This window comes from Ursus americanus, chromosome 7 (assembly GCF_024610735.1).
Source record: "Ursus americanus isolate L20-20 chromosome 7, mUrsAme1.1.p, whole genome shotgun sequence".
Classification (NCBI taxonomy): domain Eukaryota; kingdom Metazoa; phylum Chordata; class Mammalia; order Carnivora; family Ursidae; genus Ursus; species Ursus americanus.
Window position 1 is genome coordinate 15939427 of NC_142133.1, and position 25377 is coordinate 15964803.

Below are 25377 nucleotides of genomic sequence, written 5' to 3' on the forward strand. Positions count from 1 at the left end.
GCGGGGCGGAGGGCGGAGGGGCCGGAAGTGGGTTGTCGTAACCCGGAAGGGGAATCCTTCCCTGGCTGTTGTGTTGATATTTTCAAGCTGTTTCTGTTTCTGCAGCCAAGGGAACCGTCGGGGAAGGATGGTGTGCGAAAAATGTGAGTTAAGGGGTCACATCTTTGGGAGAAGTAGGATGGTGAAGCTAACTGGAGTTCTTTGGGTACTTTGGCTTTTTTATTTTGGCCACAGGTCTCCGATTACAGTCTTTATCTTTCTACCCCTTTGACGATTAAAATTCCTTCCCTCCCCAACGACCGTATAGTCGTTTTGCATTCAGAGTGGTCTCAGTTTTGCACTCATTTGTTTATTTCCTTTGCTTCCCCCACCCCCAACCCGGGTTTTCATCCCACACAATTCTTGACTGGCTCCTTCGCCCCACAGACCCTCAAGGTTGGAATGGGTCTTAAAAGTAACTTGTACAACATCTAGAGTTTCCAGATTTAGCAGACATTTTAAAAAAATGAATACTTTTTATTAGGAGAACTATGTCCCATGCAATATTTGAGACTTGTCTTTGCTTGCTGCTCCTTACTACTGAAAGTGCTTTGGACATAACTTTTAGGACGTGACAGTACTAAAACACCATTAATTGTTTGAAATTTAAATTTAACCGGGCATCCTATATTTTAACTAGCAACCCTAAGTTAGCAGCCTATCCAGTGGCCTAAATGTTCTGTGCATGAATACCTGTGGTATTGAGGCAGGGTTCAGAAAGTCTCACCACCTTCAAAGCATTCTGTATCGATGTCACTGGCTTTTAGAAAAGTCCTTCCTCCCTATAGTTGCCATCAGTGATTCTAATGTAAGCCCTTGAAGTTCCTAGAAAATATGACTTTTTGATGTCACGGAATATTTGCTTTAAAACAGCTGTCATATCCCGAAGTCTCTTTCCTCAGGCTAGACATTTCTGGTTCTTCTGAGACAAGGTTTCAGGTCCTCTTATCTGGATTAACGTTAACATAATCCATTTTGTTTATTACCCCCCCACAGTAGATAAACCTTTGAACACAGGCACCCATGAGTTTGAATCACAGTTTTTACATTCGGTGAAAGAATAACCATGAGCGAGTTATCTAATATTTCTTGGCCCCAGTTTTCTCATCTGAAGAATGAGAAGAATACGTAATTTATGGGTTTTGTGAGAATTAGATAATGTAGGTAAAACCTGATATAGAAGTGCCTTAGTGTATACTCAAAAACTGGTTATTTCTTTCCTAACCCCCAATATGTGGCACTCAGAATTAAACTCTGCTCCATTTTACTAATATTTCCATTTTTTCTATGCTTTATGTCGTTATCTCATATTAAGCTTTTAAAAAATAATTGCAATGTAATTGACATAGGTACAAGTCACCCATTTAAAATGTACCATTCTGTTATTTTCAGTATATTCAGAGTTGTGCAACCATCACCACAGTCAATTTTAGAGTATTTTCATCACTCCAAAAAGTACATTAAGCTTTTTGACATTGACATCCTTTAACGCTACTCCATCTGGTACTTAAGTTTTTTGGTTTTGCCTGTTTGAGTAAATATGACATATATTTAGGTTATGCACCTTCCTTGATGTCTCCTCTCTTATGTAGTATAGTTCCTAAACGTGTAAATTTAGCCTTCTATCTAATCTGTGTTAATTCTCTATATTTTAACTTCAAAGGACCGGTATTCTGCCTGGTTTAACTTGTTTTGTGTGATGTTCTTTACACCATAAATACTTTTTCTCAGGGAAATTGAGGATACTGGGCAAATTGTGAGAGTTAATTTCCTAAGGTACATAAAAGTTTTGAGAACCCAAGATCTAATGTGGTATTAAAATAAATACACATAGTTGGTTCTGGGACGTGATATGCGTCCTAAAAGGTCATTTGCTTTTTACTTCTCTGCACTTCTGAAAGTCTGTGTATTATTTCTTTGCTCTGATACCTTTCTACCTTCTATAGCATCTTATTCCCCAAATAAAAATAGACTCTTAATGCAAAGACCTTTCTTTCAGTCTTTTCTACTCTGTAATTTTGAAACTTGGTCTCTATTCTCTTTGCATATACTTCTCCTTGTGCTTCCTTACCATTATAATCTCCAAAGTTTTCTTATTCTCCTTCTCCCTTAAAGTAGATGTGTCCCAAGGATCTGTATCTGACCTTCTTTTGTCTCTTTGTTTTGGAAATATCTGGCTTCAAGTAGCATATCCGTGCCAGTGAATGTCTAATCCACATCTCCAGCCGACTTCTCTCTGAACTAAGACCAATAGAAGAATTTTCTCCAGACAATACTGGGAACCTCTAACTGGTTGTCACGTAGTAGTTTAGTACTGCCAAGCCTGAATTTGTCATCCTACTTCACAAACCTGTACCTTCTCTTCCATCATTTAATGGCATGGCAGTCCTCCCAGTCACCCATTCACAAAGCCTTATCTCTCATGCATTCCCTCATCCCTTTGTGAACCTGCATCCAGACACTTGCATGTCCTCATGTTTTTACTTCCATTCAATAGCTCATATTTTCCCTAACCTCTCAAATACCCTAGCTGAGGTCCCCATCACTCAAGTTAGACTAATGTGATCCCCTCCCAGCCCCTTTCCCTTCAAACTGTGTTCTCCCTGCCTTTGGCTCTTCTCTCCCTAAACTGTCCTGCATGCATGTGAAGGCCACTGGGGAAGACTGCACAAGTGAACCAGTTGGTACCACTAAAAGTGAACAATTCCTAATCTCCAAGATCTTTAATACTATTTGTCAATTTTTTTTACTTATCTTTAGTCAGTCCCCTTTCCCTTTGTTGCTAGAGGCTATTCCAAGCTTTCCAGTCCCTTAAACTGAAACCTCATCCTCTGTTGACAAATACCTCCTTATAGGTATAAGAAAAGCAAGGTAATTAAATGGGAACGTTCTCAGCTTCTTTGACTATACCCATAAATAGATCTGCATCCATGCTCATTTACTTCTCTCCCTTTCTTCAAGGAAAATTCTACTCATGTCCTTGTTGCCATCCCTCCCTACCTCTTTGTCTCTATATCCTTTGGAATCTTTAATCAGCTCCTCTTCCATATAAAAATGCTCAGTTAGGCCCTGACTCCACCTTTCATTCTTGCATTTTGTCACCTTTTCTTTTCATTCATGCAACAAGTATTATATTCCTACCAAATGCTAGACAGTAGAACCCAAGGGTAAAGATTTTGTCTTACTATCCTTCATCATTATGCCAGGACATGGTTTAGAGTAATCATCACAGATATTTGCATTGAACCTAAATATAAGTGCACTCTATTGATTCCTGGATTTAAAACCTTCAATACATTCTCAATGTGCAGAGAATAATTTTAGGTTTCTGTATTTAGAGCCTGGCATTCAGGATGACCCTCCACAATGAGGGCCCAGCTTATCTTTACAATTTTCTTTTCAGTTACTCTTACCTTCATTCTTTGGCCAAAGCAAGCTACTTCGCATGCTCCTGTGTACCCTGAGCTTTCCACGCCTTTCTTCAGGATATGTGCTTTCTCTGGTTTGCCTTCATCTTCTCTCCTCCTCTTCCTTTACAATCCCACTGCCAGATCCAGACCCTCTTCCTGCCTTCTCCACAGGCTCTCCTGGATTTCGCCAGCTAAGGCTATTTCTTTCTCCATTGAATTTCTCCTAGTACTTTAGCTGTCTACGGCTTTTTATTTTCTAGTTTATATTTTGGTTCAAATGGTTCTTTTTCAGAGGTCTCTGACCCCTTTGAAAAATCTGATGAAAGCTATGGCCTCTTACAAGAAAAAAATGGCTATACAGTAGTTTGGTGTACAACTTCATCTTGTTCACTTGTCTTCTGAGGTATACCCATGAGACCCAGGTTAAGGACCACTGTAGGAGAAAATAGTGTGTTGTACATTCCTTGATACCTAGAGCTTTATCTGATTTATCATTTTATTTCTCTCTGAACTTTGTATAGTGGTTTATATATCATATGTGCTTAGTAAATACTTATGGGATAAATAGGTGTATCAGATTTGTTTAGATTGATCAGATTTGTTTAAAGTATACATGTACAGGGAAAGCCTATCATCAGCCGTCATACTGTACAGATTTTACTCAGAGTCAGTTACCCCTGGCCCACAGTTATTATCGTCAGTCTCAGTTCACAGCCCCTACCCTGGCATGAAAAGGCTCCTACTTTAAGACAATGGTTGATACCACTGTGAGTTTTAAGTGCCGTGTAGTGTATTTATTAGATAGTAAATCCGAATTCCCCTTACTTTTACTATCTCGTTATAACAGGTGAAAAGAAACTTGGTACTGTTATCACTCCAGACACATGGAAAGACGGTGCAAGGAACACCACAGGTATTTTTCCATTTGGAAAAGAGAAGTCGAATCCCGTACTTCCTGAATGTTTTAGCTCTACATTATTTGTAAAAAGAAAACTTTCGTGTGCAAAGTATTTCATCTCTTAAATATTAAAGCATTCCAGATCCCCCAACAATTTAATATCTTCTTTTATTTAATTCTCTGGGTTACATGTTAAGGGTTCCTCATCTGTCAGGCAAAAGACAGCAAAATCATTAAATGATTTTCAGCCAATGAGTAGATCATAATAACTGATTTGATTCCACTTAATTAAAGTCTGTATTTAACTCCCCCTCTCTTCACCTGACTTTTATATTCTTGAACAAATCATTTACACATTTACATTTTTACCTTCCTATCAATATATACAGTTGAGGTGTTTCCAAAGGGAAGGAAGAGAAATACTTGTACTGTATTCAGGGTCTGTGGCACCACAATAGTGGCTTTAAGATTTTACACTAGATAAAGTGCAGACCCATCCCTCAAGTCCTCTTTTGGGTCTGAGAAATGAAATGACTATCCACAATTTTATTGCCTCATAATAAATGTTTCCTTTTTAAGTAGTGTCTTAAAAACCTGGCTATTAACTGGGGATTTTTGAAAAATTTTGATACAGTCTAGTCTATTGGTAGGAGGCCAAAGAATGAACTTTTTAACTAATTGTTAAATGTTAAATGGATATGTTATAGTGAAATGTGCAGAAATAACCTGCTAAAATACATGTATATTTTGATTTAGAAAGTGGCGGAAGAAAGCTGAATGAAAATAAAGCTTTGACTTCAAAAAAAGCAAGGTAGGTATAGGAGCAGCCAGTCCGCGGGCATGTAACTTTCCAGTGTCTTTGTCTTAAGCAGACCGGAGTGAATTTGGTGCGCGTCATTCTGTCACGATGAGACAGAGTTCAGCAGTTCCTAGCATGCAAAGCCAAGCCGTCTGTTACAACCTGGTTTCATCCTGCTCCTCCTCAGTGTATCAATACATGAAGATATTAGTGCTATTTTTTTAATACATATAAATTCACCAGAAAACATGACTTTTATTTTATCTCGTTCTTTTTTTTTTCTTTTGAAAACTATGATTTCTTTTTTTTTTAATAATATTTTTTTATTATATTATGTTAGTCACCATACAGTACATCCCTGGTTTCTGATGTAAAGTTCGATGATTCATTAGTTGCGTATAACACCCAGTGCACCATGCAATACGTGCCCTCCTTACCACCCATCGCCAGTCTATCCCATTCCCTCACCCCCCTCCCCTCTGAGGCCCTCAGTTTGTTTCTCAGAGTCCATAGTCTCTCACGCTTTCTTATCCCTAAAACTACTTGCAGTTTCATTCAGGTGCTTCACTGTGGTATGTTTTATAGGACTAGTTTTAGAATAATACTGCCTGGTTTGGGTTTATTCTAGGTTATTTTACCTGGTTCTTAATTATCGTACAAATCGGAGGTAATAGAGAGATGTGGAGAGATCAGAAGCTCTGGAGTCAGCCCTAAATTTGAATTTGGACTCTGTTCCTGTCTAGCTTTGGGACCTTAAGGAAATTAAGCCAGTTTCTTGACTTTTCTGAACTTTACTTTTTCATCTAAGGATGGAGATAAAAGTGTTTCCCACTCTAAAAACTACTTTTTGACACCATGCTTTATTATTTCCAGTCTTAAAAATTCCATGAGCCCTTCCAGCTGCCACCCCATTTCCTTGCTTCCCTTCACAGCAAAAGTTTTTGAAAACCTTATTCAGATGCTTTCTCAGTGTCTGTAATTCCATTCATGACTTCAGCCACTCCAGTCGGGCCATCAGCCCCACCAAACCGCTGCAGCTGCTCTCGGCAGGATCATACCTGATGGACTTCTCTAGTCTTATCTTTCTTAACCTTTTAACCACTCTCATTTTTGCAGCCTTCTGTTCTCTCTTTTTTTTAAAGTAAGCTCTACGCTCAATGTGGGGCCTGAACTCACAGATCAAGAGTCACATGCTTCACTGACTGAGCCAAACTGATGCCTCTGCAAGCTTCTATTCTCTTGGCTCTTGGGTACCATACTCTTTTTCCCTCCCTACTCACTGTTCCTTCTCAGTCAAGCCTCTGGACTCAATCCTAGACCTTGCTCTTTTTTTTCTATTTATAAATGTGTGATCTCTCCTCAAGTGACTTTAGTCCAATGGCTTTAAATTCAAACTGTATGTTAATGACTCCCAGATTTATATCTCCTGTCCTTACTTCTCTGAGCTCCAAAGATATATCCAGCTGCCTATCTGACTTACCAATTTGGTGTCCTAACAGTCTTTTGTTCCTGCAGTCTCCTAATCAGAGTCTCATCATCGTACCACTGCAGTCCAGCCATGCGAGTCTAAGAGCTAGAATACCACACCAGTCCCTCCCTTTTCCTCACTTCCCTTTCATCAGCAAGTTCTTTAGCTCTGCCACCAGCATATAACCCGAATCCACCTGCTTCTGTCCATTTCACTATTACTCTCTTCCAAACCACTGGTATTTCTTACTTAGATGCCATAATAATTTTCCATCTCTCTGCTTCCTCTGTAATTCTTTATGGTTCAGTCTCATAGTAGCCAGAGTGGTCCTTTAAATGGCACATAAGTGCTTTTCTCAGAACCCTGCATTGGTTTTCTTTTCACATAGAGTATAATCTAACCCCCCTTCCACCTTCTTACAAGGTTTTCCATGATCTGGCCCTTCCCACCTCTCTGACTTCCTGTTGCACCAACCCCTGCATCAGATAGACCAAGCCCACTCCCATTGGAAGAGGTTTGTGCTTGCTGTGCCTTCCTTCTAGAGCTCGTCCCGCAGTGCTTACAAAGATGGCTCCTTCTTGTTACTAGGATCTCAGCTGAAATGTCATCTCCTCAGAGTGGGTGACATTTGAATTAATGTCTTCCAGCATTTAAATTAATGTCTTCCCTCCTTCCCCTCATGTCTGCCACAATATCCTGTTTGAATTTTCTCTACAACCTGTATCACTATCTGAAAAGCATGTTTGTTCATTTACTTACTGTCTGTCCTTTGCCTGTTGTCTTACTAGAATGTCAGCTTGAGGAGGGCAGAGGCTTAGTCTGTCAAGTTCATCTTTGGTACGTAAAACAGTGACAGGCACATAGTAGGCACTCACTATGTATTTGCTGAGTGAATCAATACGTTTCATGACATTATCCCAAGGATTAGAAATAAAATAATAATAATAATAATAATAATAATAATAATAATAATAAAGCTTTTACTACCTGTAGTGCCTGGCTACCGTAAGTACATAATGGTACTTATTAAATAATGGATATAAAACAGCGTAATAGACTTGATCTTCAGTGAAGCGTCACATTAAGTATTGCTTTGACTTATTAATGTCTTCTAAGACCGTTCAGTTATTATTAACTAAGTTGTAACTTTTCCACGTTGTACAGTTTTAGATACTTCCAGTTCCGTTATGCTCCCAACCTCATTCCGATATCATTAATAAGTAGCTATTACTTCGGATACTCTAAATGTCTCACATTGGAAGGCGTACTGTTGTATTGCATTGAATCTAAGATACCAACATGTAGATGTATCATTGCTTTAAGAAAGAAAAAGCTCTGCCAATTAATTGTAAGATTTCAGACATACTAAAATGTGTATCTTAGGATAAAATATGGTTTGAAGCAAAAGTAAGCATCCATAAGGATCCACACAAATTGAGCTTATTAATAAGAGGAATAGTGTCTATCTTCCCTTGTGCAGAGTAAAGTGACATTCTTTTGGGTTTGGAGAAATTAACCTTTGAAAATGAGCTGCTGTATTGTACTACCCCAAGAGAAGACAGGTCTAGGACAGTGTTGGTATTCGGTATACGAGTATTGTTACAAAAGTTATGGCCAATTTAGGGGGAATTATTTTCTACTCCAGTGACTCTGAGGTGGCATTTTTATGTAGTAGAAACTCTTTTATGCAAAGGGATTGGATTAATTAATGGAAAATGTCAGCTAAAGGAGGCAATTATTAAAACATACACATACCTTCTTGTAAGTCACAGCACATAACAGCACATGCATTCATCAGTCATTTGGCACCGAGACAGGCTTTTTGAGTATGAGTCTACCGATAAAAGTTCTTCATCATTTTCCTCACATAAATCATAACCAGAATGCACGTTTCCGGTATCTTTAAAGTGGAGCCAGAACTGACAGACTTGCAAAGTGCCAAGTCCTTCCACTTGCAGTCTTGCCCCTATTTGAAGCTGTCTCACCGAATTCAGTGGCGGGTCAGTGATTCACACTGACCCAGCCATCCTGAAGCATTCTCATAGTTTTTAATAGAATTGGTCAGTCTATTTGCACCCACCTTACATCAGTTTCTGTAATATTTAACTGTACCACACACACACAGATTGGCAAATACAACTCGTAGAAACGGTTTGGGATTAAGGAACTGACTCTTCACCAGCATACAAGTCACATGGAAGGGGCAGGGGTGTGCAGGCGAGGGGAGAGAGGAGCCAGCTGCAAGCATGCCATGCCTGTCGGTTGGAGAGTGGCAGAGGGAACGGAGAGCGTGGACTAATCCCATTTGCTGCTTCAGGGAGGTCATTTAAATGTTTCTATACTATTTTACGTTTTTTTTTTTCTTTTTAAAAAAACAACTCTAGATTCGATCCATATGGAAAGAATAAGTTCTCCACTTGCAGAATTTGTAAAAGTTCTGTGCACCAACCGGGTTCTCATTACTGTCAGGGCTGTGCCTACAAAAAGGGTAAGTTTCTTTCGATACTGGTTTTCTGTGCATATCAGGCCTACTCTTGGTACTGACTTAGATAACACAGGAAAGGAGTAGCCTTTCATAGCTGCTGTTTGTCAAGTGCTCTTTTTTTCTAAGGCAAGATAAAACTTAGAACTTGTTCATAGTTACAGGTCTTTGCTTTCTTTTTCTCTTTTCTCATGCTGTTAACTTATGTTTTAAGCCTCAGGACTGACTTAAATAAAGACAACTGTTGGTATTTGGTATTTGATTGGTATTATTAGTTGGTATTATGATTTGATGGCTTACATGTTTTGTTTGTTTGTTTTAGGCATCTGTGCAATGTGTGGAAAAAAGGTTTTGGATACCAAAAACTACAAGCAAACATCGGTGTAGATGTATTGATGACGTTTCCGGCTTTCAACGTGATTTTACTTTTTGCTGTGAATTTTCGAGGCATAACAAAGGTGTTCAAGTTCCAAAATAACACATTTTAAGACAATATAAAACCGAGGAAGTTGAGTGGTATTCATTTTTTTGCTGTTAAAAAGTTCTAAACGACAACGTAACTAGTTTCCTGCCTTAGTTCTTTTCCGCACAAGCATCTTATTGAACCAGAGTAAGTGGCAAATTTAATGAAAAATATTTTCCCATTTCTGTGGATGCTTTTTATTTATCATTATTCATGTAATTCTTATTCTCACTCTCTCCTTTATTTATAGATATCACAAAAGTGAGGAGATGAGTGATTGATATTTTGCTCTGAACTTTGCGTCAGACTTATAACTAACTCTTACTTCATTCCCTTGTTGGTGCATAGTTCTTAGAATCGGCAGTCTCTTTATTAATTATAGGTTCACAGGGCATTGAAATATCCGATACCGTGGTAGCTGGTTAGTTCCTTAGTCATTAGCCCAGGCCCAAATCACAAGTTGTATTTATGATACTTTTTATTTGTTCTTGAAGCCAAAGTGCCAATACCTTTTGAGAACACAAGGGTCACCCCATGTGTGTCCAAACCAGTACACTGAATTTCAGAAAAATACATTTTATGCACATTACCTCGAATTCGAACTGTCATGAAAGCCAAGAAAACAGTGTTCATCCATGGGAATGTGTAATGAATGAGTTACTATTTAGGAAAACTCCTCGAAGCAAAAACCAAACTTTTTTTTTTTACCTGCCCTCCCCACCCACCAAAAATAAATAGAACAAAGCCAACATTTTGACTCTTCTTTTATATCTGACACAGACTGCTAAAAGACGATTTCAAGGTTCAAATTAAGATTTTTCTTATGCTGCCTTTAGCGGTTTAGGACTTCTGCTTTTAAAGCTTGCAGCCTACTATGGGAAATCAGAAACATACTTCCTGTTGCCAAGGTCAGTATGTATAAATACATACCACTGTAAAATATGTCGGATAGATGACACGATGATAGACACGGTACAGATACTACATTTCTATTTGTTTTAAAATTATTATGGAAAGTATTTAAAGTTTTAACTGTTTAATTTATCTGTAAGGTTTTTAAAACAGTATTTCTCTAGGATACATTATTATTCTTACCCAGAAAGATCATAAGGATGATGCAAAATATAACAAAAATAGCTCTGAGGGCAGCAAGTATCTCCTCACACTTTAATCAATTAGGGATTTTCATTAAAATCAACACAAGGAACCCATAATAGCATCCAGTTAGAGAGTGGCCCAGATCTGTTAAAAGTTGGGTTGGCTGACTTTGGGAAAGTACATTTCTCAGGTATCAGCTGGGATCTAGACTTCCACAACTCATATTTCATATTCATACCTTGCATAACTTCCTTCCAGAAATGATCTACTGGCCAGACTCAAGTTCTTCCATGAAGATTTTCGTTAGTAGTATACTCAGGATAGACTCTAAGTGTTATAAATCTTCATATTATTCAAATAATAATATGGTATAAATTGAATAAAAGTTGTTAAATGAGAAGGAAAATCCCCAAACAAAACATGAACATAAAATATTTTTTAAAAGGAAGGCATAAAAACACACCATAAGGTACGCCTGAGTGGCTCAGTCGTTTAAGCGTCTGACTCTTGGTTTTGGCTCAGGTCATGATCTCAGGGTCATGAGATCGAGCTCCGGGACAAGCTCTGTGCTGGGAGTGGAGCCTGCTTAAGATTCTCTCTCTCCTTCTCCCTCTGCCCCTCCCCCATCTCTCTCTCTCTCCCTCTATCACTCTCCCCGCCCCTAAAAAAACAAAAACTATAGCAGAATTAAGGCCAAACAGCTTTTATCAAAGTAAATGTAAATATGATGAAATAACATATTTTTTTTAAATCTTTGTATTTAAAATATACATATTAGAAACAAATACCAATAGAAGACTTTTAAGTACATCCATTCATAAACTATGCAGCCATCAAAATGATGTAAGAATTACACACGTGCAAAAGCTTGTGTGCACATATAAAAATCCTCTGTTTTCTCTGTGGAGTGGAACTGATGGTTGAGAAAAGAGACACTTAACTGTTTTGCCCTCATGCCAACCACCTCAAACATTTTAGTTCCTATTTCCCTTACATGGGGGAGCAAGAGACTACTAATTATAGTGTCCTAGACATAGATATATTTACGCACACATATATGTATATGTTCTGAGAATTTTAAGTAGAAGAAACCTACATTGTTCTGCATTTTGACTTCTTTTTTAATGTTTCTCATGTTTGGTTTACCATCTTCTATCTCTTCTTACATAGTTTTTTCTTGACCCATCTGAGAGTACGTCGTAGACTTACCTTTTCACCTTTAATGTTAGAGATGTACTTCATGAAAACAGGCCCACTAAGTACAGCTGTCCAATTCAGGCATTTAACAGTGATAGAATACTTTCATCCACAGCCCCTGTTCCAATCTCAGTTGTTGTTCCACTGGTAATTGTTTTTTTTCAGCTACAGAATCTAGTCCAGGATCGTATGTTGGATTCTCATGACTCTGTCATCTAGAACGGTCCTTAAGCCTTTGTCTTTGTGGTATTGATGGATCGAAGAGTACAGGACAGCTAAAATACAGATTTTCCTTCAGTGTGAATTTTTGTGATGTTTCCTTGTGGTTAGATTTGGCTTACGCAGTGTGAGCTAAAATGCTGGGAGTGACATGGCCTCCCAGTGTCACATCCAGACTCCACAGTATCCCTTTGCCCCATATCGATGTCCATTTTGCTCAGTTGGGTAAGATGTCATCCAATTTCTCCACTGGATAGTTACTATTTTTCTTTTTGCAATTAGTAGGTAATTTGTGAGGAGAAACTTTCGAGACCTTGTTGATATTCTATTCCTCATATACCTGCCCCTTGTAGATTTAGCCTCCTTTGATGATTCTTACCTGAAAATGTTTTTACAGTGATGTTTACAAAACTGTGATTTTCTAACTACATCATTCTTTCTGTATGACCTAGTTGTCATCTGACACTAAGGGAGAGAGTTCCCTTTATCAGCATAGGTACCTGTATAGAATAAATGCTTTTTTTCTGACCATTGGAGTGTTAGTTACAGATACGATGCCCTTTTACCACAAATACTTAGTTGTATATTGTAAGAACCAGGATATTTTCTTACATAACCAAGCACAATTATCAAAATTAACATCAATACAATATTATCACCTAATCTTTTCCATATTTCACTAGTTGTCCCAGTAATGGCCTTTGTTAAAAAAAAAAAAATAATAAGTCCAGGGTCCAAATCAGGATAACACAGTACATTTAGTTGCCATGTCTCTAGTCTCCCTTTAGTCTAGAACAATTCTTCAATCAGTCTTTCACAAATGTCAAGGTCATGAAACACATAGGTCAATTATTTTACAAATTCTCCCTTAACCTGAGTATTTCTGATATTTCTTCACAATTAGTTTGAGTTCGCGCATTGTTGGCGGGAATATCACAGAAGAGATGCTACATCCTTTTCAGCGCATCTTATCATGGTGTCAGTTGTCCCATTACCAGGAGTTAATTTCAATCACTGGTTTTAGGTGGTGTCTGCTAGATTTCTCCACTATAAATATTTTTTTCCATTAAGCATTTTGTAGGGAGAAACTTCGAGACCGTATATATTGTTTCTCAGCAAACTTTCACACACTAATTTTAGCATCCAGTGATGTTTCTTGGCTGAATTAATTGTTACCCTGAGAGTTGCCAAATGGCTTTCCAACTCTCTCATTCCTTTTACATTTATTAGTTGGCATTCTGCTGTGAGGAAAAGCTTCCTCTTTCCAACTTAGCATGAATTCATGGATTGCTATTTTACTCAGGTCTGTTACTCTCATTTGTTTTGATGTCAAGTTGTCCCAGATTTGGCCAGTGGGACCTTTCAAGGTGGCTCCTGGGTCTTTCAGACACGTTCTCATCCTTTCTTGAAGAATTCCTTACTTTGTAGCACAGAGGTTTCAAGTTTATCCTATATTTTTTTCCTACCCAGCCCTGGAGGCAGCCATTTCTCCAACAATCCCTAGTTTCTCTTAGTGTTTGGATACTAAGGTCTGGTCCCTGCTGGATTGCCATTGGGTCTAGGCCCCTTCAACAGAAAGAGCTAAGAAACACAGATACTAGAAACGGTAAGTTTTACTAAAACCTCCAACTCCAATTCAGCCCCACCGGTTCTTCCTTGTCTTCACCCATTCTGTACTTGTATCTTCTTCCTCAGTGAGAAACCCTGTCTCCCAACGTCATCCATAGAGTCACTCATTTGCAGAACTCTGAATCTTTTTTTATATTGGCCATGTATTTTGCAATTAAAAATAATTTTTTAGGTAAGCCCACAGAAAAATTACACATGAAGTTTCATCAGTCTGGTATTACAGAAGAAAAAAAAGGGTTGGAAACATGTGCCTACGCTGCCTCCCAGATAAATTTGGCAAATGAGCAAATGGTACTAAATAAATTTTTTTCAATTCAGCTAACATTTATCGAGCCTCTACTCTGTCCTCTCTGTTTGTCCCTAGTCAGACTGCTGTTACTCGTTCCAAAATGTTTTCTCATAAGCGAGAACTTGATAAGCGACCCATCAAATTAATGTGAAATTGTAAGGTGTTAACAATAGGAACAAGGAAAATATTGACAGAACAGTGACTAAAGAGGGGGGCTGGTTCAAAAGCAACAATCCTAGCAAAGTAGAAAGTAGACTAAGGTGTAGGTACCAGGAGAATGGAAGTGAAGGGACAGATGAGAAAGACCTAATGAAGATTTTGCAGGACTCCGCTAAATGGGGGAGTGAGGAGGTGAGTCACAGCAGGTCTCATTTAGATGTAGTAACAGTAGGTCTCTCCACCAGATGGCAATAGTGTTCTTGGTTTTTAATTTTCCGTCATGCTAATAGATTTGTAGTTTTAGCAACTTAAAGATCAAACATATGGATTTGAGTTTCCAACAACGTTGTAAAGAATTAATACAGTATGGTACCAGCACAAAGACCGAAACAAAGAGACCAGGAGTAGATGAATCCCTGTATGGGAAGTTGGCATTGTAAATCAGTGGGGAAATGCTTCAGTAAATTCAAACTGGATCCCTACACCCAGAAGTCAAATCCAGAAAAAGTACGCTTATCATGATGAGCACTGAGTACAGAATTGTTGAATCACTGTATTACACACCTGAAACTAACATAACACTGTTAACTATACTCGAATTAAAATAAAAAACTTAATTTAAAAAAAAAAAGTCAAATCCAGAACTTAGATGTAAAAGGAAGTCCTGAGCTGCCTGTTATCCAATATTGGAAAATAGTTTCTAAATTTTGTCCAGTCTTCTAGTTGTTTAGAGCAGGAAGGTAAATCTGGTCCCCACTAATCATGGTCATAAGTGGAAGTCAAATATAGTTTTTTAGAGTTTTCTTCTTCCTACAGAGTTTCTTTTTCCAGTTGCTTTTGTTGTTTGCTTTAAGTAGGCTCTATAGAGCCCAATGAGGGGCTTGAACTCACAACCCTGACATCAAGACCTGAGCTGAGATCAAGAGTCAGACACAACCAACTGAGCCACCCAGGCACCCCTTTATCCAGTTGCTTTTACCTGTTTGTTTACATCCCCATCTTCCTTATTAGAAGTCCTCCTCGGTTGTCTGGCCATTGTTTTTGTTTTCTGCTCTTGTGATAGAGTAGGAAACTTTTGGAAGCATTGCTTGTGTTGATGGGCAAGTTTCATGTAGGGCATGAATTTCATGAATTTCATGTAGGACAGAGTTTATCAACAGTGACACCACTGACATTTTGCACTGGGTAATTCTTTGTTGTGGGAGGCTTTATTGGGCGCTGTAGGGTACTTAGCAACATCCCTGATAGCACCCCCGCCATCACGTTTGGGACAAAACTATTTCCAGACATTTCCATGTGTCTCTAGTTGAGAATCACAAATGTAGGATGACCTAGTTAGGTTGTTTGTGAGGGGACTCTTAAAGTCAGTATCTGTAGATATTTCCTCTTGAGATGGTCGTATTCTCCACAGAATTGTCCTTCAATTTCTCTGGCCTGAAGGATAAAGTGGAGGAAGACAGCAGGGAGGCTTCAGTACACATGCATTCACTTATTCTCCTGTTTGAAACACTTCACACCCACCCTCAGCGGTGCCTGGTGCTCCTTCATTTAGAAACCATCTGTTTTCCCTCTCTGGAACCTAAACCTTGAGACTTTGGCCAGCGTGTGGGAGGAGCAATCAGCCAGTGATATGGAGCGGGGGAAGGGGGGGGGGTTCTGAGACTCGTCCTGATCCTCAGCCTTCATTCAACCAGTCTTCCTTAATTCAACATGCCAAGTCACACCCCTTTCACAGGTGCCATTGATCCTTACGTCTTTTGAGGATTCTGGAGTGTATATTGAATTTCCTCTTACCTTTACTTAATGCCAGTTGACAGTTTGGTCCTTCAAGTCTGCCATTTGTCTGCTTTCATTACCATTTGTCTGCTTTCTACCTTCTAAAATTTAATTCCTTTGGTATCCTCTTTCACTCTTTATCCTTGGGATTTATGCCACCCCCCAAAATACCATTAATGTAGTTTTACATGGGAAGGTTGAAACGATAAAAATTAGATGTGTGTTTCATTCTGTCATCCTCATCCAAAAGCTTCAATTCCATATACTTCTGATAGTTTTGTCATGTTTCTAATGGTCACCAGATGTTAACCATTACTTTGGAATGTGGCTGTCAGGTGGAAGGGGACAGATGCAGCCTCATTTCCTTCCCACCCCTTCTCTTTCTTACAGATTATATTAGATTTCTATTTTTTAGAGATAATATAATTAGATTTTGATACAGGGAGGAGATATTCTAATTAATAGGGGAAGTGGTGGGGACAAAAATAAGCAAAGTCATACAAGTGGGAATGAAGAGTGAGATTGACGGAGGATGTGGGAGATTAACCTGGCTGAAATTGAAGTTGAAGGGTATGAGATATACGGATATAATGAAGAGATCAAGTGGGACCAGATTATGAAGCCTAAAATACTGGTTTGAAGAGATCAGACCAGATCCAGAAGGCAGTAAGGAAGCACTTTAGACTCTTCATCTGAGACGTGATTGATGAAAATAGGTTTGTAAAAATTAATCTAACAGCTCTGACAACAGATGGACAAGAACAGGGAATGAATAGAGGCAAAAGAGCTTTCTAGGAGACGGGCTGAAGTCCAGATAGCAGTGATAAGTACGAGGCCATACTGGAGGGATGGGAATGGAAAGGACAGATTGAAAAGTCGTTGATAAGGAGAATTTGACTGTATTTTTTACTGGCAGCTGGTATAGAAGTTAAATAGATCACAGTCGAACCTGCAGGCTCTTACATTCATGGATGGCAGCCCTAAAATGTGTTAAATACAGCTTTAGTCGTGGCAGGAAACGTGCCTCCTAGAGCACTGTGTGCTTTGGTTACAGAGAAAAGATCCAGTGAACACAACTCAAGAAAATGGGAAGGGAGGCGATTATAAATCCAGGGTGGCCTCACTGGCATAGAAGGATTCCCGATGAACAGACAGCCCTCGTGGATCACAGAACTGGAAAGAAGCTGAACCCCTTTCTCTACCCTGTACGAAGCCCACGTGGGGCCCTTCCAGCCCCTGACCCCCATATAACCTTTCTGGCTACATCTCTGCCACCAAGGGCATCTTCCTCTGCTCTCAGTTCAAAGGCATGAAAGAGAATTAGGACCCAGCTCCCCCTTTCAAGTCAGGGCCCAAGTTGCACATACCTGAGCCGCCAGCTGTGAGAGAGGCTGGGCTGGGGACAGTGGTGACGCGGTGATGTTCGTTCAGCAGCAATGAGGAATATGGCAGGAGAGCTGACCTGCCCAAATGAAACAATTGTTTTAATGAATCTGCATTGGAAGGGAAGCTGGAACTTTGGGTGTCTAACCTTACCTTCTGAAGGTGCGGTCAGATCCAGAATCCGCTTGCCCCCTCGCAGAGCGGCCGCGGGAGGCAGAAGTGTGAAGCCTGTGGGGTTGGCGGAGCTTGCTCCGTCTGTGTGAGTGGTTTGCGCCTCAGACTAGCAGCTCTTCCCGAATCCAGCCCCAGGGCTGCTGCCTACGAGTCATCTGGCCTTTCTGACGGCACCAGACAGTCCTCCTCCAGGCCTCCTTATGTCGTGTTTATCGGTAAAGGGCACAGTTGGCCGGCCTCACCCCACATCCCCACAGGAATCGGTCTGCTGTGCAGCTCCACGGAACTCCTGGTTTCCCAAATGAACTCACCATTTTCCGACATCTCTGCGTTGTTCAAGATGAAAGGTCAGCAAACCGTGGCCCACTGGCCGGTCACCTATTTTTGCATAGAAAGTTTGATTGGAACACAGCCATAGCCGTTCACTAACAGATTGTCTGTGGTCGCTTTTATGCACAATGGCAGAGTGGGAAGCCTAAAATATTTACTGTCTGTCCCTTTAAGGAAAAGTCGGCTGACCCCTGTTCTAGATAGCTCTAGAAATGATGAGCATTTTTTTGGAAAACCTCGGGTTGATGTAAAAGATTAGTGGCTACACAGTAATCAGACCATGCTTTCCCAGGCCATTTCTACTGTTTCTTAATTCTATATAATCGCTTTGTGGACTACATTTCGGGCCCGAAGTCAGACATCTCTAAAGATTATCTTACTGGCATAAGCAAAAGCACACATTACTGCACATTTATGAACTAAACAATTAAGTAATTTGATCTAGATCATTGTTTAGAGTTTGACACACACGCCTTTAGCCTGTTCTGGTTATTTACCCAAGGATTATATTTTCTTGCAACATTCACTCAGAAGTAATGCTATGTAATTCTTTCCCGTGTGATCTGGAATGTCGGGGTCTTTCTCCAAAGGCAGTCTTTTCATCTGTTACCATAACATGGAGTTAGCCTTTCCATGACGTGTGGTTGAGGTTCCTCACACAGGATATTAATTTTCCCTCTTCACAGCTGGAGAAACAGACTGCTATTTCATGAGTTAGTGGGCCAGAGAGCCTCCTACCTTCTCACACTGTCCTCCTTTTGTAAATTAAATGTTCACCTGGTATCTTTATGAATCATTCGCAACAAAGCTGCGTGTTCAAGGAGCCGGCTCTGAGCGTACTTCGCTCAGCAGCCCCCTCGGAACAAGCGAGCTCCCGCCAGGCGGTCAGGGGAAAAACGCGCCGCTGCAAAGGCGCCCATGGTCACTCTGGTGCCTCCTCCATGGTTTGCCAACGAACTCTCCTCGGCCTGAAATAGGGGATCGTTGGAGTCCGCGGCCACGCTCTCTCCCAGAGGAGAGGCGGGGAGCGTTTGCTGCTTTCGCACCGGGAAGGCACCGCCGCCAGCCCCCCGTGCTCCTCCCCGAGGCTCCTGATTCAAACAGCGCAGTTGAGAAACAGGGAAACAGAATCTTCCTGCCTACTCATGCAGCAGTGAGCTCTTTTGGATGCGAAAAATGTGTGTTCATAATTATGAAATTTGAAATGTATAGCCATCACTGCTTCCAGAAATTTGGGGCTGTGTCTGAGCCAGATCAGTGGCTCCCCTGGCTGCCTCGGGTGTAGGCGAGGAAGCGGCATCCAGCCCCCCACCCCCGGCCCAGCCCGACCTGTCACAGCTCACCCTGCCCCCAGAGCCCTGGGGCTCCTCTCGAGTTCTATCTTGCCGCCCTACGCAGAAGCCTCCTCTGACACCTCAGCAAGAGACCACCCCTTCGCCCCTTGGCTTGTCTTTCCCTGGGCAACTTCCTCCTCCAACTAAACTATGAGATCCTAAAGTTTGGAGGCTAGGTCTTTTTTTGTTCAATAAGAGACTTAGATAAATTCACCAAGACCAAAATAGGATGACTTGTTCCCCAGCATGCAGCTCAGCGTAGGAAGTCAATGGTATTGAGTGAATGAAGGGACTTCAGATCTGCCTGGAGCAGGAGCACTGGAGTTAGAGGCAGCTGCTTTTCCAACAGCTCCAGAGGCAGGAAAGTTCTAGATAGGGCTGAATGAGAGAGCCCCAAGGCGTGCAGCTGCTGCTCCTTTCTTCCTAGCCTACCCTTCCTCTCCCAAAATCCCAGTCTGACTGGCCGAAAGGCCTCCATGTGCCACTGTGGAGCTCATCATTCACCCCATCTTTAAAGGAGAGCCCTTTATATTTTCAGTGCCATGTCTAAAAATCACTTAGTTCTGGGTGCCACACTGCAGAAAATGTGAAGAGCCTATAGAAAAACTGCTTTGGTGCTGGAGGTCTTATTTTAATTTTTCTCTCAAAGTTCACTTTTTGCTCAGTATCTGATTTCATTTGGGGCTGACTTCCTCTCTTGCAGGTCCTGGACCCATGAAAGTTATATTAATTTATTTATGTGGCAGCATAATATCAGCGGATCCCTTTCCCCTGCGTTTACTCTCCTTCCTTCCTCTCCTTCAGACCGCTGGCCTAGTTCAAGGTTCTTATCTCAGAGGGGGGATGTGACAGCAAGAGGCAGAGAAAGAAGAGTGTCTTACTGGCTTTTGGTTCCAGAAACTGCCCTTAGGAGAAAGTAGAAGAAAAAAACCTAGCAGCATAGACAAAATATTTGGAAGAAAAGCTATCAAGAATAGAAAAGCATTCCCTGTGCCGGGGCGGGGGAGGGATGAGGTAAATTCCTGGGCAAATACCATGAGCAAAGACGTCAATGCTCGGTCCTGCGTGTTACTCCACAGGCTCACCTAGGGAAAGTGGCGCAATCCCAGATGTTTTTATGGGGTCTGGGAATAGAGAGGACATGTTCCTTGTATCCTCAGCAGAGCCTCAGGAAGGTTGCAAGACTTCAGAAAAGATGGGATGCCCAGGTGGCTCAGTCGGTTAAGCGTCCGCCTTCAACTCAGGTCATGATCCCAGGGTCCTGGTTTCGAGTCCCACATCGGGCTCCTTGCTCAGCGAGGAGCCTGCTTCTGCCCGTCTGCCACTCCCCTGCTTGTGCTCTCTCTCTCCTGACGAACAAATAAATAAAATCTTAAAAAAAAAAAACACTTCAGAAAAGAAATGGTTATGTGGTGGGTGCCCACTGAAGGAGCCCTTCACAGGCTTGCAAAGTCTTCAAGGCCACAAGGAAGCACGTCTCCTCGTGCCCAAGAGGACACTGGAGAATGGAGGGTGCTCTCGGACCTGAAGAGGTCATGAAACAGTATGGTTCAACAGATACTGTGTGGAAGGACCCGGTTCCTTACTCCCTCCACTGCCCCCTCTCCCCAACACCACTGCATACCTTGGCACTTCATAAGGCCCTCCCAGAAACTAGACACAATCCCAGGAAAAGAAGAGATGAAAATCTACAAACTCACTCAGATTAAATTTCTGATAATGCAAAGAGATGGCAGCTAGAAATAAAAATTAGCTTATATTTCTTATTATAAATTTGTGGTCTAAGAAATGTACCCACCGTTTATACCTTATACTCCCAGATGACATTTCTCAGAGAGAAGCAGTGCTCAACTAACCATTTAAATGTCTTCCTAACAGGTTTTAAGGTTTTAGAAACCAAACTGAGAATATATTGTCCACATATGCCTTGAAAGTGAAGTCAATAACTGGAGGAAAGGGTCTCTCCTACTGGTAAGGTGTCCATATTCTCTGAACCAGGATTGAGTCAAGTGATCTGCCGAGTGTGAAGGCTGTATTTCAACACGAAGAAAAATTTTTTTCTTAAAGTTAAACGTGAAACTAATGCTCATTTTAGTGTCAGTTGATTAAGGAACTACATAACAAAAGGCTAAGGTCTATTTAGTAACATTGTAAGTTAATTTCTTCTATTCATTACAACACTGATGCATGTTTGAGACACAATCCATGTGGAGGAGCACATTTCTCATTCAGTCTCCGGCAGGAACATGCGCACGGGTGTGTCCAGCCCTCAAGATAGGCCCACAGCTTCCAGGGGTCTGAGGGCCACAGGTTGGGACCTGCTGAGCCAATGAATTTGAAACCGGTCTTTTTTGGAAAACCCAATATGTATGATGGCAGTGTCTTGCAGAAATACCTCTTTGAGTATTCCAGTCTGTGGGCTCTGGCAGAAATAATAGTTTGCTGCAAAACACATCACTCTTTTTTATTTGCAAAGTCTTCGTACCGGCTGAGTCACAGCTTGCTTTTCACTTCTCGTAACACCTTGCAACATCGCAAAATATTTGCTGGCGTTTGTGAAGGGCGGCTGCAGAATTAGTAAACTGAAAGGAGGCCTGCCTTTCCTCCCACCCTGTCAGCACCTTCTGTTCTAGCAGACCGAAAGGCAGCTTGAGAACTCTGATTGCTTCTCCAGATTAGGACAACTCTTGGCACCATAGCCCAGAGCAAGAATGGAAGCAAGGGAAACATTAGGGAATTTGCAGGTGCCAGTACATAGGATTGTCGCTTTACAGAATCGAACTTATAAAATGATTCTGTGAAGGTGAACTGCTATGGTAACCAGCCTTCTCAACTTTTATATCTGTAAATAAAGACAGCGTGGGCCATTTCTATCTGGGGGTATATAATCTGAGTTTAATGAATAACTACCCATGCTCTAACTCCTAGTTAACTAGGCTCGTATCATGCTGAACCAGGAAGGAATCTTAGCAACTACCTGGTTCCATCTCCCAGGTTTATAGATGGGGCAGAGAGACCTAGAGACGTGGCACCACACAGCTCACGTAGGTCAGAGCAGAGCCCGTGTGGTCTCACCTAGCTGTCTCGTGCTCTTTTCTGTATACCAGGCTGCCTTTCTGAATGGACTCATCCAACTTCCACAAGTGAAGAAGAGAAATGGGGCCACAATTAAACACGGGGCATCATCACTTCTTATTGAGATGGTGAATCAAGTACTGTCGCTATGCTAGTGCGGAAGTGTCTAACTTTATCACGGTTATCACAGATTCTACATTCTGATGACTTTTTGACCCAGAATGATAGGTGGAAGGGCAGAGGGGCGGAGGGATAGGGAGTGACCTGACAAGACTTGATCCAGTATTATGGGTCCATCATATGCCATACACAGTGTAGTAATCTGCAAAGAACTAGAATGTACCAAAATTGCATTGAACATAAGGTAAACTTCCTTTAGTGATTTTATTCAAAAAATACCTTTTAGGATTTTCCAAGGATTTGAGTAATTCTCATTGCACAAATATTTGCAAAGGTGCTTTGGGTAAGAACTTTCCTTCCAGTTAGTAAACCACCAGGCTACAGAAAATCTAGCTATCAGGAATCTCCACAGTTCTTGCAGAGAGGAACGGCAGAAGTTTAAGAATATTTAGTACCATTCTTTTAAGAGCAAATCAAAGCCCCAAACTGAAACTAAACAGTGAAATTACAGAGTGTTTTAGTTAGAGTATTACTTCATTTTAAAGGGACACATAAATACAAATACTTAGTCCCCCGAAGTCTTGAATGTGTGTGAATCACCTGGAAAGCTTGCAAAAATGCAGATTCTGGTTCATGAGGTCTGAAGCCAGACTGGAGATTCTGCATTTCCAACAAGCTCTCGGGTGGTGTCAAACCTGCTGGTCCATGGCCCACACGTTCTGTAGAAAGAGACCAGTTTACTTGCCCCCTATCTCCCTAAATGCATTTCCTGTGAAGGACAAGCCTGACTTTGAGATCTGTGACCACCCCAGTCACAGGAAGCCTTCTGGCCTCTGAGAGCCTTCCTGCACATATCTCCACAAGGCACTTGCATATGGCAGTGTATTACGTCGCACGCGTGCATGTCTCATATGCCAACCAGATCGTAACCCTGTATGTGTGCAGCACAGGTGCTGAATGAAGAACTATTGATGACTGACTGATAAATTGAAGGTCATTTCCTCCTTCCTCAGAGCACTACACCTAACCCATCCATGAGTTCAAGACTTAAATCGAACGTCTGGTTTCAGAAACATTGAGTCTATTCTGCCTGTCATCTCCCCTCCCTGTAAGCTGACCTTTTAGAAACCAAAGGTGGATAGTTCTGGTTGGACATGGGACAAAGCCACCAGCTGTGAGGACAAAAGGGCGGAAGGGTGGATACCTATCACAGTGGGAAGGCTATTCATTGATTGTGTCACACTGCTGGAGGGGAAGCAGTGGGGTATACTGAAAAGAACACAGGCTTGGCGGCCAAACACATCAGGGCCTTCTTCTGTCACCCACAAGCTGAGCATCTTTAGAAAAGTTACTTAAAATTACTGGGAATTTATTTCTTCATGGGTGAAATGAAATACTCTCTCCTGTGGTCGTTGTCAGAACTGTAGAAAATGTATTGTAAAATTTCCTGCCATGATGCTCAGTAAAAGACAGATGTTACAATCCAGCATAACCAAGTCCAGTTCAAAATGGAAATTGAGTCCGCCACCCATACTCGGTGCGAGAAAGCCCGCTGGATAATTTACACGCAGGGTACCAGCGCCATCTGGTGGCACTTTGCTGCTTAACCGTCCTTGTGGAATTCGGTCTTCCCCTAGTACCTTTGATGGTCATTTGATTCGTTCCTTCATTTCATTGAACATGCATTTATCGAACACCCACTGTGCGTCGGGCTCTGATTTGGCTGCTGAATCTACAACAGTGAACAAGATAGACATGGTCCCTGCCTTTAGGGAGTTTGTAGTCAGGTGGGGTAGACAGAAATTAAATTTTGAATTCAGATTGTAAAAAGCAGTACGAAGGAGTACAGGATCGTGCGACTTTGTAATATGGCTTCGCTGGGGAATTGCCATTGACGGTAAAAATAAGAAGCTGATGAAGTCGTCCAGCAGCATCTCTCTGGGTGCCTAACTCGGACTTAGGACCAGGATCCTGCCAGTCCACAGGGAGCTTCAGTCTGGAGCATCTTTCATCAGCCGTTCAGCATCCATCATCCTACTCCCTGCGAATCACTCTGCAGACGTCATCGCTGATCTTCTCATGTGATCCTTTTACAGATGATATTCAGGGGGGTCAAGTAACTTGCACAAAGACATAAAATGACATGTCAGAGACAGTATCCACATCCAGTCTTTCTGCCTCCAAAGCCCACGTACTTTCTTCTACTCATACAGTCTCCCTAATGCCAAGCCCAGGTCTCTTTATTCTGCTGCTTGCTTTGGGCTGAAAGGAAATCACTAGAAGAAGTGTTTGGGGAGAATGAAAACACAGAGGGAAAATAAAATAATAGCTTGTTGGGTCAAATGTGAAGGGCTGAGAGGAAACTGCTGGCTTATGTTCCATCAGTGTTTCTTAGGAAAGTAAACCTGAGAGATCCCCACCGTCCGGAAAACAAGATTCCCTCTATACCTTGTGCTCTTTTGATTTAAAATGTGACATCGCTGTTGCTAAATTAAGACACTTTGAGGGACCATTTGAAGATGAGAGGTTATTCTCTGGAGAGCTATAGGAAGTTGCACGGATTACCAAGCACCAAGAGCAAAGCTTCACTGGGTCAGAGAGTGGCTGCAGGCTTGTGCAGTGTGCAGGGTGACCAACCATCCTGGTTTGCCCAGGACTGAAAGGTTTTTCATAACACAGGACTTTCATCTTTAAAACTGGGACATTCTTGGGCAAACTGTGACTGCTGGTCACCTGAGAAATGGACCATACTGGAAGGGTCTGATATACCCATGGAAGGTAGGCCAGGGCAGTTATTGAAACCTGGGGTCCAGTGTAAGGCTTGGTCATAGTCCAAGGCAGAAAAGGTGGGACAAGGGGTGGTGTAGGTCCCTCAGCAGGATACCTTTGTGCTGAGTGCCTGGATTACTGGCTGAGAACTCCTGCTCCAGGACCTGGGAGCAGAATTGGTTGGTCTCAGGTAGAGGACAGATGGGACAGTAGGCTGGTCTGTGCCTTAGTTTCCTCATCTATAAAATGGGATGGATAACAGTACC

The 25377-nt window shown here is 41.4% G+C and overlaps 1 protein-coding gene and 1 long non-coding RNA gene across 5 annotated transcripts in view; one reads left to right on the forward strand and one right to left on the reverse strand.

Moving 5' to 3' along the window:
* Positions 1 to 26: 26 nt before the first annotated feature.
* On the forward strand, positions 27 to 10308 carry CRIPT (CXXC repeat containing interactor of PDZ3 domain). Its single transcript, XM_045787922.2, has 5 exons — positions 27 to 143; positions 4297 to 4362; positions 5104 to 5158; positions 8999 to 9102; positions 9419 to 10308. Exons 1-5 carry the CDS (start codon positions 128 to 130, stop codon positions 9481 to 9483), a joined length of 306 nt encoding a protein of 101 aa, XP_045643878.1. The 5' UTR covers positions 27 to 127; the 3' UTR covers positions 9484 to 10308.
* A 140-nt stretch (positions 10309 to 10448) lies between these two features.
* The window catches only part of LOC123785903 (uncharacterized), a 63522-nt gene continuing 48593 nt past the window's right edge, over positions 10449 to 25377 (reverse strand). Inside the window, exons 4-6 of one of the 4 annotated variants that reach the window (XR_006777814.2) lie at positions 18311 to 20496; positions 17294 to 17861; positions 10449 to 15584 (exon numbers count right to left, since the gene is read on the reverse strand). This is a non-coding gene — a long non-coding RNA (uncharacterized LOC123785903). Of the gene's footprint in view, positions 15585 to 17293; positions 20497 to 25377 lie in introns of all 4 variants that reach the window. The other 3 variants (XR_006777813.2, XR_006777815.2, XR_006777812.2) reach the window with 3 other exon arrangements.